Below are 16676 nucleotides of genomic sequence, written 5' to 3' on the forward strand. Positions count from 1 at the left end.
GGAACTGCAGAAAGAGGGGAAAGGAAGCCAAGCTTTGAAATATTAAAATGATTGTAAAATTAATGAAATGTATAAAGTTCAGGTTTATAAATAAATTTTTAAATTTTAGAAAAAGAAAGAAACGCCAGATGTATTTCCAACAAAGGCAAGATTAATAAAGTAAGTAAACTTTCAAAGAATGCAGATTCACCCTAAGATTTTTCTGCCACACACACTGGAGAGTTCTGTTTGACCAGGGCGTTATTCTTTTGCCCGTCAAATGATAGGAACATTTTTAATTTTAACGCAAGCCTGCCTGCATTCCAAACACATGCTTTTTATCAAATCTTCTGAAAGGAGGCTGTCATGGCATCTCAAAACAGGGCTAGGGGACTTACAAAACCAGCTGAACATTTGGAAAGTTAGCAACCCTACCCCCTACTGGCTTCCAGAAGGCACTGCATGAATGATGGCTGAGCAAATTTAGTGTGCTATTGCACTACTATCATCAGTTTTCACACCTCTCTAGAGAAGATTTTAGCAAGATGCAAAAGCGAAACTGAGAAACAAGCGTTACCAAACCACTGTTGGCAACTGAACATTCACAGACCAGTATCCAGACACCACACAACTAGAAAATATGATCACTAGGCAATACTACCAGAGCCAGAGTGATAATTTGATTAATTATTGTATTTTAATATTTTGTTGGAAGCCGCCCAGAGTGGCTGGGGATACCCACCCAGATGGGAGGGGTATAAATAAAAAAAATTATATTATTATTATTATTATTATTATTATTATTATTATTATTGGGTGACCTTGAGCCAGTCACGCTCTCTCTCCCCCTAACCTACCTCACAGGGTTGTTGGTAGGATCAAAAAGGGAGGGGGGAACCATGCATGCCATCTTGAGCTTCTTGCAGTCAAAGCTGGATACAAATGTAATATGTAATAGAATTTCCAACTGGAACAGAGACAATTTACTTCCTTTTGCAAAATATTAGCTTTGCACTTTAGCTTTTATACTATAAAATTGCTCAGGTGAAAGTAGGGTGAGGGGTTTTACCCCCTTTGCCTTATTACATTTCCCCATGCACTTGGAAGACTTTAAAAAAAAAATCAGAATATTTGAGTCTGATGTTATTTTCTGTACCGTATCTGTATGCAAAGCTCTGCATGACTTTTGAGGAGTGGTTGCAACTCAATGATACAGCTTTGTGTGTAGAGGCACCCCCCCCCCCCCCGATTCAAGCCCTGCAGATGGGGACTGCAAAGGTCCCTTTCTGAAACCCTAGACCAGGGGTAGGCAACCTCAGGACCGTGGGCTGGATGCGGCCCAATCGCCTTCTCAATCCGGCCCGCAGACAGTCTGGGAATCAGCACATTTTTACATGAGTAGAATGTGTGCTTTTATTTAAAATGCATCTCTGGGTTATTTGTGGGGCATAGGAATTCGTTCATTTCCGGCCCACCACATGGTAGGAGGGACGGTGGACCGACCCACGGCTGAAAAAGGTTGCTGACCCCTGCCCTAGACAGTCACTGCACAGAGAGAGTTCTAAGCTAGGTGGGCCAATGGTCTAAGTTGATAGCAAAAGGCAGCTCCCTTTTTTTGTGTTCCTATGACTTCAGAATCTTGCGCATTTTAGAACTGGATCAAACAAGAGAGCTGCAAAACCACCGCTCTCCGTTTCCAGACAGCTAGAAAACAAAATACAGGAGCCCCCAAGCTGCTGTGTCAAGACTGGTTATTTCCCATTATCCTACCTTTATGCATTTATCAATTTGCTCAGCCAGCCTCGGCCACATCTTCTCCAGCTCCTCGGGTGCTCGGGGCTGCACAGTCGAGCTCGCAGGCTTCTTCTTCCTCTTGATTTTCTTGCTCTGCAGCAAACAAACCAACAGCTTCCTGGTTTCTGAGCCAGCTTTTGAGGAAAGGGGGCTGTTGGCGGAAGTGTAGCATTCCTAGAACCCTTCATCCACAAGCACAGCCCACGGAAAGTGATTAAATCAATGCTCTCAGGCTCAGAAAGTGGGCGCAGCACTACACAGATGCCAACAATCAGCTTGGGAAGCACGGATTGTACTTTCGCAGGTACTGCCAATCGGCTGTCCGTTGGTGTCTGCAAAGCCCCACCCTTACCTATCCCCACACCTGACACCCTATATGACGTATAGGGAAGGGCAGGCCTGCGTGGCTTGGCTGAAATGGAGAGGCCTAAGTGCGGCCTATTTGGGACCCGCCAGCTTCCCCGCATGGAACGGACCTTGTCCCCATACACCAATATACCTGGACCACTAGGTTGTTCCTCCCTTTGCAAAATCTCTCCAGCATCTTCAAGAAAAGGTGAGTGGTCTCCACCAGATCTTTCAGGAATGACCTGGGCTGCTTTGTCGCGTCAAACTTACGGAAGAGGGTGAGGAACAGCTCGCGATACTCCATCAAGTAGAAAATGTTGTCTGGGAGAAAGAGGGGGTCATGTTGTTAGTGCTATCCATACACACAAGAGAAAGACACCAAGAACTCTGGTCAATGTGAGTTTCAATTGTGGGATTAATCCCTACTCGCGAGTCAGTGATAAATCATAACAAACAATAATCCATTCAATTGTATGTATTCTAACAGAGATTACAAACTCAAAACAAAAATTGCAAACTCAGCTTTGCAAAGATTCATAACAGTATCGAGTTTGCAATTTTTGTTTGAGTTTGTAATCTCTGTTAGAATACATACAATTGAATGGATTATTGTTTGTTATAATTTATAATTCATCACTGACTTGCGAGTAGGGATTAATCCCACAATCGAAACTCACATTGACCAGAGTTCTTGGTGTCTTTCTCTTGCTGCAATTTATAACAAGAACTCCAATTTACTTAACATCCATACACACAAGCCAGCGTTTCCTGCTCTACAAGACAAAAAAATAGCGGAAGGAATGGGATCCTAAGCACTTCATGCTAAATCCACTTGGGGGCCGGGCAACCTGTGTCCAGTTCAGGACCAGGTTCCTTGAGACAGCCTTATAAACCCAGTAGGGTCACTGTGTCCTGCAGGAGTTTCTCCCTCCAAGTCCTAAAAATATCAAAAGCACAGTAACTCAGAGAAGGGATTCAGAGCAGATACCCCTGTTCTGTGGAACAGTATCCCTGACCAGTGCCTACTACCGGTACATCCTTGAAACAGAAGACATTTTTGTTTGGACAAGCTTTTCAAGCTGTATGGAAAAGTCTCTTGTTTTAGGTGCTTGTTTTCTATTGTCTTTCCAACAAGATCTTCAGCGGCTTAGCTGTTTCTTAAAGATAACATTTCTAAAAAGACGTGTATAAATGGCAATTCATAAATTAAAAACAAGAGCAAGCGGACAACCATTTCTTTCTTCTCCATTATCATCTCTGGAGTCTGCCAAAGTGCCTCCTAAGACAACATAGCCACCCAACACGTAGAGCTCTCAAGTCATTGCCTATCAAACCCTGAAATGGGTCTTAAGCACAGAGAGAACATTGTTCTAAGACAGTGGTTTTCAACCAGTAAGCTGTGGCACCCTGAGCTGCCTTGAATGGTGGTCAGGGGTGCCACAGGCAACACTAGCCTTTGTCCCCTCTTTCGCTCCCTCCCTCCTCTGATTCCCTCTCGCATCTCTGCTTCCCAAAGGCTTGCACAGTTGTTTGTTGCAACAGCCCTGGCTACAAGCTCCGCAGGCGAATGGTGCCTCTGGGGCTGGCCAGGGGGTGCTTCCCAGGCCCCTGTGAGGCAGTGTGAGAAGGCACCTCTTTGGGGGGCAGGGAGGACAGCTCAGAGACCAGGGGCAGCGGCTGCCCAGAGGACTCCCAAGGAGAGGGGAGAAGCTGAGGAAGCATACCCCAAGGGAAGGTGCTTGAAAAAGGGTGTGGGTCTGCCGGTCTGGAGGCAAAGGGTGACACAACTGGGCTCCTGAGCCCCACAGGGCTGCGGCCGAAAGAATGTAGCTGGTCAAGGGAGCCGTGGACTCAAAAAGGTTGAAAACCTCTGTCCTAAGAGGTTGTGTTTTCTACAACTAAAAATCCTCACTCTTTATGATGTGGCTGCTGTTGCGCAAGGCTTCTTCTTGCGAATGGTCCATTTCGTGCACTGTTGTTAGCAGTTCCTGGTAGGCTTTGAGAGCCAGGTGCATCCTGGAGAGACAAGGGAAGACAGGCTGAGAGGCCAAGCGACAAAAGGACTGAGTCACACAGCCAAAACAAGAGGGGGAAACCCAGCAGGGTGACTAACCCCCCCCCTTACCTTCTGTTTAGGGAAGCTTTTAATGTTTAATAGATTATTGTATTTTAATATTCTGTTGTAAGCCACCCAGAGTGGCTGGGGAAACCCAGGCAGATGGGCGGGGTATAAATAAATTATTATTATTATTATTATTATTATTATTATTATTATTATTATTACCTTCTAGACCAAGAAGTAGCCTCCTTCTTATCCATGAGTAACATTTCATAGTACTTGGTCAGGCTCTGCTCAATGAAGTGGAAGGTCCGAACGCTAACCGTTTCAGAAACCAGCTGAGGTTGGAAAGATGAAGCCCGGTTGAAGGCCATGAAAAAAGCCATGGCCCATAAGTAGTAGGTCTCATCGTGCTGCTGGGCCTTTTCCCTGATCAGGTGATCCTGCAGGATGGGGGAGAAGAGAGAAAAGGAACATCAAGAGGAAGCAGATGATCCTGTCACTGCTCCTTTTGCTTGGGTTCCCATTATGTGCATACTAGACAGCAAGAAATTTCAGATGCAGAGCACAGTGGTGGCAACTTCAATAGAAAAGATGAACATTTGCACCTTTCTACTTATTTTGCACAGTAAGTAAGGACCGGAGGGAGGTCCTTATGAGACCTACTCATCTCCATGTGTTTCCAGGGCATTTGTCGCCCATCACACCAACCAGCACCTGTTTACATTTACAATATTTATACTGGGTTGTATCCAGCAAAATCATCGACCGGCAATCCATTCTGGGGGTTCCGCCAACTCTCCGATGCAGATTTTTTTTTTGTGATGGGTGAGGGTCTGTTGCACAAGTGGAAGCTGTTCTGTTTGTGCAACGACGTCACTGGATTAAACCATAGCTGCCAAGTCTCCTGCTGAAAAATGCGGGATCAGCAGCGGCGCGGCACTGGAAGTTGCTTCTACGCATGTACAGACATGCGTAGAAGCGACTTCCGGTGCTGCTCTGCCCGATTTCCGGTGCCCAGACATGGGCAGAGCAGCACCTGAAATGGAGCCTCCCTGGCAGGTAGGAAATCCAGGGAATTTACGGGATTTTTTTCTATTCGGGATAACAGCGGGAAACGGATTAAAATCTGGGGGTTTCCCGCGAACAACGGGAGACTTGGCAGCTATGGATTAAACCCTTACTGCCCAATGACAAAAAACCAGAAATGCCCAATGACAAAAAACCAGAAATGTTCCTATTAAATATAATACCTGAAGAAATAAAAAACGCAAACAGAATATTACTCATGTATGGCATAGTAGCTGCGAGAGTTTTAATCGCAAGAAGCTGGAAAAGCAAGAATATACCCAGCGTAACAGACTGGCAAATCTTAATGAAGGAATATTCACAGTTAGCCAGGGTCACTGGGCAAATTAGAGGTCAAACAAAGCAAAAAATAAGAAAGGAATGGAAGATTTTTGACGATTATATATTAACGAGTAAGTGATAAGATTATGAAGGCAGATCGGTTCTGAACCTGTTGGGAATTAAAAGGAGAAAAATTAGAGGTGAACTTTCTGTGTATAATAAGATGGATTAATACAAATTGCATAGGATATGATTGGAAGACCGTTGTTATATTTTGTGTTTTATTTTATATGTACAGATTTTTCTTTTTTCCCTTTTGTATTTTGTATTTTTCTTTTCTTTTCTTTTTCTTTTCTTTTTTTTGTAATTTGTATTTTGCAATTTTCTTTTTTCCTCTCCTTTTCTTCCCCCTTTCCTTCTCCTTTGTTTCCTCCCCCCCCCTTTTTTTTTTGTAATTCTCATTTAGAAGAGATAATTTGTGTATAGAGCAGGACATGTTGTGGTCTTGTCCCAACATCCTCCCCCTTCTCTCTCTATTCTTTTCTTTCCTACTACTTGTAAAGGTGGATTCATGATTTCTCTGTATGGTTTTAAAGATTGAAATAAATAAAAATCTTTTTAAAAAAACCAAAAAAAAAAAACCATAGCTGCCAAGTCTCCTGCTGAAAAATGTGGGATCAGCAGCGGCGCGGCACTGGAAGTTGCTTCTACGCATGTACAGACATGCGTAGAAGCGACTTCCGGTGCTGCTCTGCCCGATTTCCGGTGCCCAGACATGGGCAGAGCAGCACCTGAAATGGAGCCTCCCTGGCAGGTAGGAAATCCAGGGAATTTACGGGATTTTTTTCTATTCGGGATAACAGCGGGAAACGGATTAAAATCTGGGGGTTTCCCGCGAACAACGGGAGACTTGGCAGCTATGGATTAAACCCTTACTGCCCAATGACAAAAGTTAAAATTAAATCCTTAAAATGCAAAGTTCTGATCTAGAAGAGAACAGAAATAAGGATGATGTCTTGCCAGATCCGGCTGAGTTGCACTTTTATGGTAAGGAACATAAATCCCTGAGATAGATGGTGCTGCAGCTCTGTACCACCAACACCCCTCCCCTCCCTATTCCCTTTTCCAGGACGCTCCATTTGCCACCCCCAAACTCGCTTGGCAGGATACGGACACCACTCTCACCTTGACCAGATACATCAGGCGATTGTAGCAGTTCTCCAAAAACTCCACGCAGAACTCCTTGAGGAAAAGCCTCACGTTGAGGGCTGACCGGCGAGAGACGCCCTCACCATCAGGGGCAAGCTGCCGCCTCTTTGGCACCCGCCGTACCTCCTTGGTCAAATCGTGGCTGTAGTTCTTCACCTGCCCAGGAACAGGAGAGTGCAGAGAAGATACGAAGGTGGGGATGGCTGCAGCGGCAGCTTCTCCTGCCCTATTCCCACTCTCCCCCTGCCTGTAAATCCTACTTGCTCTAGCAAGCATGGGAGGGAGGTTCGCACCAGGTGTGGGGAACCCCTGGCCTTCTGTATGTTGCTGAACTACAACTCCCATAATCACTGGCCATTGGCCATGCTTGCTGGGGCTGCTGGGGAAGCATAGTTCAGCATCGGCTGGAGGGCCACAGGTTTTCCACACCTGAGGTACGCAAGGGCACCAGAGGAGGAGTATAAGTGAAGAATCCACAACTGCAGCTTCCTCTGCAGTTGAGGGGGTTTGTTAAGGTAGGCAAGTGGGGACTAAGAAGCTCAAACCATGCCTGACACCCTTCTTTGGAAATTAATCCAATGCCCAGATTTTAACATTCAAAAGCTTTACTTGCAGAAACTCAAGTTATAGATGAATTAAAACATAATATTTACAGTCACGTGCTTGTTCAAGCATGGGCTTACGGTCTCTTCTTCTAACTTCCAAACAACTGTATTTTCCTCTCTTTCCAGAGCTCAGCACTCATCCTTCTGTATCTCAGTTAGGTCATGCCTTGCAGCTCCTACGAGATTACCCACTTATGCCTTCTCCTGCAGCTTTGCTCTTTCTCCCAAGCAGAGAAGCAGCACTCCGACACTCGATTCAACCTAGCAGTGTTCACTGTGGATTCTAAAACACAGTCATCTTGCCTCACATTAAATGGAGTCTCTCCTTCACTGTATACCTCCCATGGGTCCAACGATAGCCAATCACATGAGAACTCCTACAGAACTCTCTAGAACTCGGTTTCCAACCAATCCAATTTAAACACACAGTAACGCATGCAAGCATTTACAATGTCGGCGAATTAAATTACTATATTTAAAACACACTTCGCAATCCAAAGTAGCAAAGGCAGGCCTTCGACTTTGTGCATTATCAGGCAACAACTCTCCCCACCACACACACACACGCACCTGCACCCACATCAACTTACATTCTGTAGTCCCTTATGCATCACAACGTCTCTGTCTCCAAAAGACTTCAGGCCCTGAATGACGTAGCAGCCACCAAAACGAGAGTGCCTGCGGGGAAAGGGGCGAAACAGATGCATGTATCAGGGGAACAAGCCTAGTTTGAATCAAAGATCAGAAGTGTTAGAAGCATAGGTCTTACTGACTAGTGGTTTAAATTGAATCCACGCTGCCTCACCTGCTGCTCCGCTGGAGAACCCGGCTCTTCCTCTCAGCCAGTTCCTTCTGCCTCAGGTGCTCCAACTCAGCTGTGTCTGCGCCCTGCTCCTTGGCTGAGCGGGCCTGCCCTGTTGCCGCCAGTTGCACTGGGTTCTGTTGGGAACACAGACTTCTGTGACTTCCCGCAACCTGAGCTAGGCTCAGGGGCATAGGAGGGGGGCGTAGGGGGCGGGTCGCCCCGGGTGCCACTCTTGGGAGGGGTGACAAGATGGCCCCTGCCTCCCCCCAGTTGTAGAGCAGCCGAGGGCGTGCGCCGTCCGTCCGTGTGTCCGTACTGGCAGCCTCTCACACGGCGTTTGTATAGGCTGCCGCACATGCGCACTCCATATCGTACAGCAGCCGCCGCGTGCGAGTAGCAGTTCATATGGGCTGCACCGCCCCGGGTGCCAGAGAGGGTTCCTCCACCACTGGCTAGGCTCACCCAATACCAACCCCATCCCCGGCAGACAGTAGTCACTGCAGGTGGCCTAGATGACAAGGCAATCTTTCTGCCTGTCTCCTGTGCCTCCCAACTTTGAGAAGGCTCACAAAATGCTAAGCTTAAGGACAACTATGTTAGGTTTGACCGGGCATGGTGAACCTGTGGCCATTTAGATGCTGGTGTACTGAAACACCCAACATGCCCGGCCACTGGGCCCTGCTGGCTTGGTCAGTGTGGCGGATTGGGCTGGCTTACAATAGAACTCCAGGGTGTAAAATGTTAAACCTCCTAGTTGAGTGACACATTCCATTCCTGAGGGGCAGGACTGCCACGAGTTTAAAGGGGATGGGGATCAGTTAATTGAGTTGATAAGAGTTGAGAGGGTTTTAGGAGCGGGAGCGTGTGGGTGGTAGTGGAGAGTATAGAGTTTGAGAAGTTTACCAGAACTATATTATCTAGACTGAGTTATATGTAACTAAGAATATGATCTAAGAGTTTATACGAATGAAACCATAAAGAATTTTACATGTCCTCTAGTTAAATAAAGCTTTCTTAAATGTTGTGTTAAAAGCGGATGTTCCTCATTATTCCAGCAACGTATCTGAAACTCCAAAGGGTGGTGACTGAAGAGAGGAGGCAAAACTAAACCTGAGGAGCAGGAGAATACTTTATACCTCAAGGTCACGCACAGGGGAGGCAAGTGCCAGGGAAAGGGTGCCACCAAGTAGCAAGGGTTGCTAGGGCAATCAGCTGCTGAGGTGAACCTTAGGTGAAAGGGAAATCCTTACTGTGGGCACAAGTTTGTTCCTGTTACACTTGCCGGGAGTTATTAAAGATACTGAGCCACGTTATTGGGAGAGCTGGAACTGCACTTCATCTACTAGCAAACCCCATATATAAACAGGGTGTTTATTTGTGGAAGAAGGAATAGTGGGTTGTTTGTAAAATAACTGAATTCCTTTGACACACTGCTAGTGATAGATAAGGGAGGTACATCGCTAATTTGGTGGGATCTGCACATTTTAGGTGGGATCATTGAAAGTTTAGTGACAGCGCCGGGATTGTCGCATATTTGGTGGCAACGCCCGGGTTCGTCGCAGTCAGCAAGGCAGCCTGCTAGAGAACAGCTAGAGGGACACAGGTCCCCCATCCTTGGGTAATGTCAACTAACTCACCCACTACTTCACCTAACAATGAACAGGTGAAAAGACTCACAAAATAATCACGCTCAAGGAAAGTCAGTTTTTGCCCTTCGCATGTGTTATCTGAAGGCACATTGCCTCTAAACCTGGAAGTCCTGTTCCTATGTATCACAGAGAACATTCACTAGTTTTGTTAGCAACCGCTGTTTCCCAACCCACCAAAAACTGCCCCAATTACACCCCACCCCACAAGTCTCTCACAAGTACAGGTGGAAACTATTGCCATCTCCTCTTTCATCTTGTATCAAAATTCAAGCTCTCCCTTTTCATTCTTTCCTTTTCACAGTATATAAGTTTTGAATGCCACTAAGTTCCTGGGGTTTCATTCCGAACTTCAAGAGCGTTTCTTCAGCCGGAAACTCAGTTCCGGCACCTCTCTGGTGGACACCATTGCCATTACAGTCATACTGTGTATCTCAAACGCCTTGGCTCCCGAACAAATCAGCTCCCAAAAGATCGAAACCCGGAAGCGAGTGTTCTGGTTTTCAAACATTCTTTTGGAAGCCAAACGGCCAATGGGGCTTCCGATTGGCTGCAGGAGCTTCCTGCAGCCAATCGGAAGCCACGCTTTGGTTTCTGAACATTTTGGAGGTCGAACAGACTTCTGGAGCGGAGTCCGTTTGACTTCCAAGGTACAACTGTATAAGAGAACAAGGGAGGTGTTCATGGTGAGCTCCGGCACCTCTTTTTCTAGAAAAATAGCAGTGCCAACTTCTAACACAGAGACTGTATCCAATGGACAGCCCAGCCAGCAATTCAGCAGGCCTGGGTGCAGCCGCCGGAAGATTATCACCCGCCTTGCCCAACCCTCTTCCTCCTCCCCTTGCTTACCTGGTCCCGGAACATAAGGGAGATGATCTCAAGCACGTGAAGGCTCCACTGCTGCTCGCTCTGGGAGCTGGCCAAGAATTTGAGCAGATCATCCATGCCACTGATGTGGATGGCCCACAGCACCCGGTCATGAGTGTTGGCATCGTCGTCAACGTTCTATGGGAAAGACCACAAGAGTCTGAGTACAAGGGCACTGGGGTCCTCATAAACTAAGGTGCCTCTTCTTCTGAGTAGGGATACCAAAGGGTGGGGGGAAAGGAAGAACACTGTGGTTGTCGAGGACAGGGACACTGTCCATTGCTGGCTTTCAAACTGCACTCCAAGGAACAATAAGGTTGTGTTAAACGTATATACAGTGGTACCTTGGTTATTGAACTTAAATCTGTTCTGGGAGTCCCCAGAAACCGTTCAAAATCCAAGGCACGGCTTCCGATTGGCTGCAGGAGCTTCCTGCACTCAAGCGGAAGCCGTAGAAGCTGCGCCGGACATTTGGCTTCTGAAAAACGTTCGCAAACACTCACTTCTGGGTTTGCGGCATCCGCGAGACAAGCTGTTCGGGTACCAAGGTACCACTGTACACACATATACGTTTGTGCAAACGTGTAAACTGCTTTCCCATGTTATATACAGTACAACAACAAAAACTGTAATTATGAAACACAAACAAGACAACTTGTCAAATTGAAGAACTTCACCATCACATATCAAGATTAATTAACTCAGTATAGTCACTCTCTCTCTATAAAGGGCTGTGAGAACTTGGGAGGACACCAAATCTGTGTAAAGTTTTGAATTGCTTTTATGGTACCTGTCATTTTATACCACCCTGATATTTTGGGGCGGTATAACCCCCCCAAAAAAACAAATAACTTCTCCAAGAGTGCAATATTCCATACCTGGGTGCATCACCACCCCAGATTTTCTACCAACTTCCAAGTTCTCTCAGTAACTATTTTTACTGTCACCATAAGAAGAAGAAAAGCCAGCAGCTCTTATTATGGAAATCAGCCCATCATTTCCCTTACTGTAGACATACCTTCTCCTCATCTGGATCAGCCGGGACATGCAGCACATTGCGCACCAGAAGCAAGATGCGCTCGATTAAGAGGTTATCCTCCTCCTGACGCTGTTCCCAGTCCTGGGGGCAGGAAGGAAGGGGCAGGTCATGATATATAACCCCCCCGACACACAAAACAAGTGGCTGCACAGGGCAGAGCTTTTTTGCCTCTACCCAAAACCCAACCTTGCCCTCCCCCTTTTTTTGGCCCCCTTCCACATCCATTCCCTAAATCCCTTCTGGCTCCCTGCGCTTGAGGAGCGCGTCCCCCACAAAGTGCCGCTTCTGGTACTGAAGGGAGAGATTTGCCAATTGTGTTATTGAGCTAGATCTGATCCTATAGTTTGCATTGCTTGCATTGTATGAATTCTGAGTATGGCTTAGCCACCCCCCCATTGTTCTCTTTGCCTCTCTGTGTGCCAAAGTGCAATGTAACAGTGAGACAGCTTCCTATCAAGGCCGAATAAGCTGACCTTGTCTGGAACACAGAATGAGAGGTTTATCAGCGGATGTACTGCCAGCCTGACGCTGGAAGCTGCTATCCTTGACGCATAGTCTTACTCAAGGCTGAGTGCTTACCGGGGCAGCATGAGTCAGCATGTTTATGCACAGGACTGGACACGGATCTTCCTTAGATGTACTTGTGACCCCCCCCCCTTGCGTGCGCACATTTACAGAGGAGGGGGAAAGGAGCCCAAGAAGTGTATAAGAAGCTTTGCAATTTGTGTTTCTTGACTCTTGTCGTGAGCTGATCACCTAGAGTCTCTTATTAATAACAAATTAAATTCTTTCTCTGAATTCAGCCCTTGGAGTCTTGTTGACTGTCTCTGTCCTTGCCTGGGCGCAGCTTAAGGACCCTTAGTAGCTGATAAGGCTACAGTACTGGGGGCCAAAAGGGTACTACTCACCAGCTGCAGCAGGTCATATAGCTTTTCACTCAGTACCCCAAAGATCTTCTCATTGGCAAACGCCTACAAGGTGGGGAAGAAAGCGTGTTAGAGCAGTGTGGCAGGAGAGGATGGTAAGCAAGGCAGGAAAGGTCCAAGGACAATCAAAGAAACATTTAAATGTTTCGGTGTAGTATAGCATGGCATCAAAATATGGTTATGGTTGTTGTTGTTGTTGTTGTAGAATATGGATAGATAAGAGCAAGAGCATCCCATTGATACCGGGGACAATCCCAGTTGTAATCCCGAATCAAGTTTTGGGACTACAATTCCCATCATCCCTGACCACTGGTCCTGCTAGCTAGGGATCATGGGAGTTGTAGGCCAAAACATCTGGAGGGCCGCAGTTTGGGGGTGCCTGGATTAAGTTAATAAACCAAGGTATACCGCTGTATAAAGCAGTTGTATTCTATGCTATAAATCAAGCACTGCTAGTTGTTTCTCTCTTGCTTTCCGATGTATTTCTTATTAATAAAAAAATGTGGTGCAGTGAGAGCAAATTTTATTCTGAAAGTGTGGCCCAGAAGGAAAAGAAAAAGTTTGAGAACCACCGCCCTAGAGGGAGCTCAACCCCAGAAGAGCAGATCCTCGCTTTCCCATCCCTAGCCTGCCCACTGTTGATCTCCACGCCTTCTCGAACTCAAGCCCACCTCCAAGGCCCTCAAGTCAGTGCCCTCTATCCCAGAAGGCTGCAGCTCCTCCCCTCCCCTCTCATCTTCAGTCTGAATCCAGCAAAACATTATTTTCAGAAAGCTGAGAGTGCCAGAATTCTGCACGACTACAGGAAGTGCCGCCGCTCAAGAAACACAAGGCATGGATCCCAGGAAGGATTGGAAGAAGGCTTGACACCAGTACGAACCACTCACTTCTTTGTAAGCCTGCAGATAAGAGACGATTTGCAGGAAATGGTGTCGGAAGCTGGCTTCTTGGGGGAGTTTGCCGAAGCAGAGGACGGCTGGCTGGGTTAAATTTACCATTAACCTAGGAGGAAACGGAAACAAAATAAGAGGCTCCAACAATTATTGTGAAACAGCTTCATGGAGTCCTAAGCGAGCGACAGCCTTGATGGGGCTAGTGGTTCTATGCTCAAGGCCGCCAGCTGAAGTTATAGAACTAGAGATTCCACTGGCTGGCCTGCTCTGTTCAAAGAGAGCGAAGGTGAGAAATAAGGAGGAAGAACTGAAATTTATTTAACCTGAGGCTTTCTGGAGCCAGGTTTAAAACCAGCATATGATACAGTCTTTGGGGCTCATTTTAAGTCTTAAAATTATCGAGTGCATTACAAAGAAGCACCTTTTGGACCAATATGCACATCTCTTCTGATCATTAGGCAAAGCCACGTTCAGGATCCCGCTTTCAGAGGGCAACCAAGATGATCGAGGGTCTGGAAACAAAGCCTTATGAGGAACGGTTGAAAGAGTGGGGTATATTTAGCCTGGAGAAGAGGTGACTGGGGTGTGATATGATCGCCATCTTCAAATATCTAAAGGGCTGCCACATGAAAGATGGAGCAAGCTTGTTTTCTCCTGCTCTGGAGGGTAGGACTCAAACCAATGGATTCACATTACAAGTAAGGGGATTCTGAATAAACACCAGGAAGAACTTTCTGACGGTAAGAGCTGTTTGACAGTGGAATGGACTCCCTCGGGAGGTGGTGGACTCTCCTCCTTGGAGGCTTTTAAGAAGAGGTTGGGTGGCCACCTGTCATGGCTGCTCCAGCTGAAATTCCTGCATTTGTAGGGGGTTGGACTAGATGACCCTTGGGTTCCAACTCTACAATTCTATGATTCTAGGTATATGGCCACAAGGGAAAGGGCTCTCTCAGGAGTAACACTCATCTTAAGAAACTCTAGCTGGCATACAACCAAGTCTTTCTCAGAGCAGACCCAATGAAATGAATCAATACGACCAAGTTCGTTTTAATTCTGAATAAAACTTGGTTGAATGCCACTCTTCCCTTTATCGAGTCCCTAGGGGGCTACATCCAGCTTTCCGGGCCACAAATTATACAGGCCCGATCCAGGTCCGAGAGTGGTGGTTTGCCATCGGGCCGTAGCTCCACGCTAGATGAAGCAGATCAAAATTAAAGAAAGCTGGGAACATTATGGAAGTTCCTGTCACAATTTTTGCAGGCCTTCCTCTTTTCAGAGTATTTTTGTATCGCCTTATAAAGGGCCACTCCTTAGATATATCCCAATTTCATTTATGCATTGTGTGCCCTTACACCGACTGTGTGTCCGCCGTCTTCACAATCAAGGCTTTGGACTGAAATGAGTTATTAGTCCTGTCTCTCATCAAAGCGCTGTCAGGGAACATTGTACATACATGAATTATATTAATGTGTGGGTTTGTTAAACCTACAGGAGCCAAGCAAGTCCCTCCCCGACCCACGTTGGTTACCTGATAACAGCATCAAAGAGTTGTTTGTCTTGGGGGTATTGTACGATGATAGGGATCAGATCATTCTGTAGAATCTGCGCCGCCCCCAGCTGCCGCCGAATATCCCTAGTCTCATCTTCGTGGCGCAGGTAGCGGATCAAGTCCTTCACACTCTCTGAACACGGAGAGATGGGCAGGGAGAGAAGGGTTATGTGGGAGCATCCTTGGAAAGGATGTGAAACAAAAAAACCACATGGAATTCCTATCCCACCACTTAAAAATTAGCAAGGTTCTATTATTGTTGCAAAAAGAAGCCCTTTTTAAAAATGGAGAAAACAGAAACCCCTGATTATCTTGACAATACTAAAACACACACACACACATATCATTGTTCTTTATTGTTTAATAGCCACAGGTGGGGCAGGTACCATATTAGAAAAGGGATTACCCCTTCTCTCTCTTACAGAAGGGATTGCCTCCAACGTGGAACAGGCTGCAAGATAGGGAAAAGCCTTTCCCAACCTAGTCCTCACTGGATGTTAAAGGTAAAGGGACCCCTGACCATTAGGTCCAGTCGTGACCGACTCTGGGGTTGTGCGCTCATCTCGCATTATTGGCCGAGGAGCCGGCACAGGTCATGTGGCCAGCATGACAAAGCCGCTTCTGGCAAACCAGAGCAGCACATGGAAACGCCGTTTACCTTCCCGCTGTAGCGGTTCCTATTTATCTACTTGCATTTTTGACGTGCTTTCGAACTGCTAGGTTGGCAGGAGCTGGGACCAAGCAACGGGAGCTCACCCCATCACAGGGATTCGAACCGCCGACCTTCTGATCAGCAAGCCCTAGGCTCAGTGGTTTAACCCACAGCGCCACCTGGGTCCCCACTGGATGTTACTGGACTACAACTCCCATCATCCTGGCTGAGGCTAATGGAATTTGGAGTCCAATGACCTCCAAGCACCACAAAGTTGTAAAAGGCTGATATAGGTGCACCATCTAAAACCCAAGGGTCATATTCAGTGAAATTGTTGCACTAGCAGAAGCCATTTCAATGGCAAAGCCATAGCACAACAGGACTTCCTGCCTTCTTCTTCCCTCCCCAAATCTTTGGGGAGGGGAACCCCCAGAACAGCATATGGGGTGGGGGGGAGAAAGAAGATTAATCTATCGGTCAAGGAGAATTGCTTGCTCTGACGTAATTATCTCCCTGCCTCTACACCAAATACAACCCAAAGAAAAAACTTCCCCACAGCAATCAAAGCTATTCTCAGCTGATCATCAAATAAAACTTAAATTGAGTGATTAAATCTGCACAAACTTGCCTAAGACTCCTTCAACCAGCCCCAGAAATTTTTAATGGTATAAAGCAGGCATCCCCAGACTTCGGCCCTCCAGATGTTTTGGACTACAGTTCCCATCTTCCCCAACCACTGGTCCTGTTAGCTAGGGAACATGGGAGTTGTAGGCCAAAACATCTGGAGGGCCGCAGTTTGGGGGTGCCTGGTATAAAGGAACTCTTTGAAACGTGAGTCAAACTATTAACCACCTAGTCATCAATAGTGCAGATTGTCCCTCAACCCTTTAAACGGAGATGTCAGGGACCTAAGAATTAAAAACATGCAAAGCACATGTCTTGCAATGCAGTGAGA

General features: G+C 46.6%; 1 protein-coding gene across 2 annotated transcripts in view; it reads right to left on the reverse strand.

The window, feature by feature from the left end:
* Positions 1–16676, reverse strand: part of TIMELESS (timeless circadian regulator) — a 49294-nt gene that overhangs the window by 25216 nt on the left and 7402 nt on the right. For both annotated transcript variants that reach the window (XM_060272037.2, XM_060272038.2), the window contains exons 3-14: positions 15049–15202; positions 13515–13629; positions 12610–12672; positions 11681–11782; positions 10645–10800; positions 8150–8283; positions 7935–8022; positions 6716–6895; positions 4406–4623; positions 4034–4137; positions 2273–2442; positions 1750–1866 (exon numbers count right to left, since the gene is read on the reverse strand). In XM_060272037.2, the coding sequence (XP_060128020.2) occupies positions 1750–1866; positions 2273–2442; positions 4034–4137; positions 4406–4623; positions 6716–6895; positions 7935–8022; positions 8150–8283; positions 10645–10800; positions 11681–11782; positions 12610–12672; positions 13515–13629; positions 15049–15202 (1601 nt within the window). The remainder of the gene's footprint in view (positions 1–1749; positions 1867–2272; positions 2443–4033; positions 4138–4405; positions 4624–6715; positions 6896–7934; positions 8023–8149; positions 8284–10644; positions 10801–11680; positions 11783–12609; positions 12673–13514; positions 13630–15048; positions 15203–16676) is intronic.

This window comes from Zootoca vivipara, chromosome 2, assembly GCF_965207765.1.
Source record: "Zootoca vivipara chromosome 2, rZooViv2.hap1.1, whole genome shotgun sequence".
Taxonomy (NCBI): domain Eukaryota; kingdom Metazoa; phylum Chordata; class Lepidosauria; order Squamata; family Lacertidae; genus Zootoca; species Zootoca vivipara.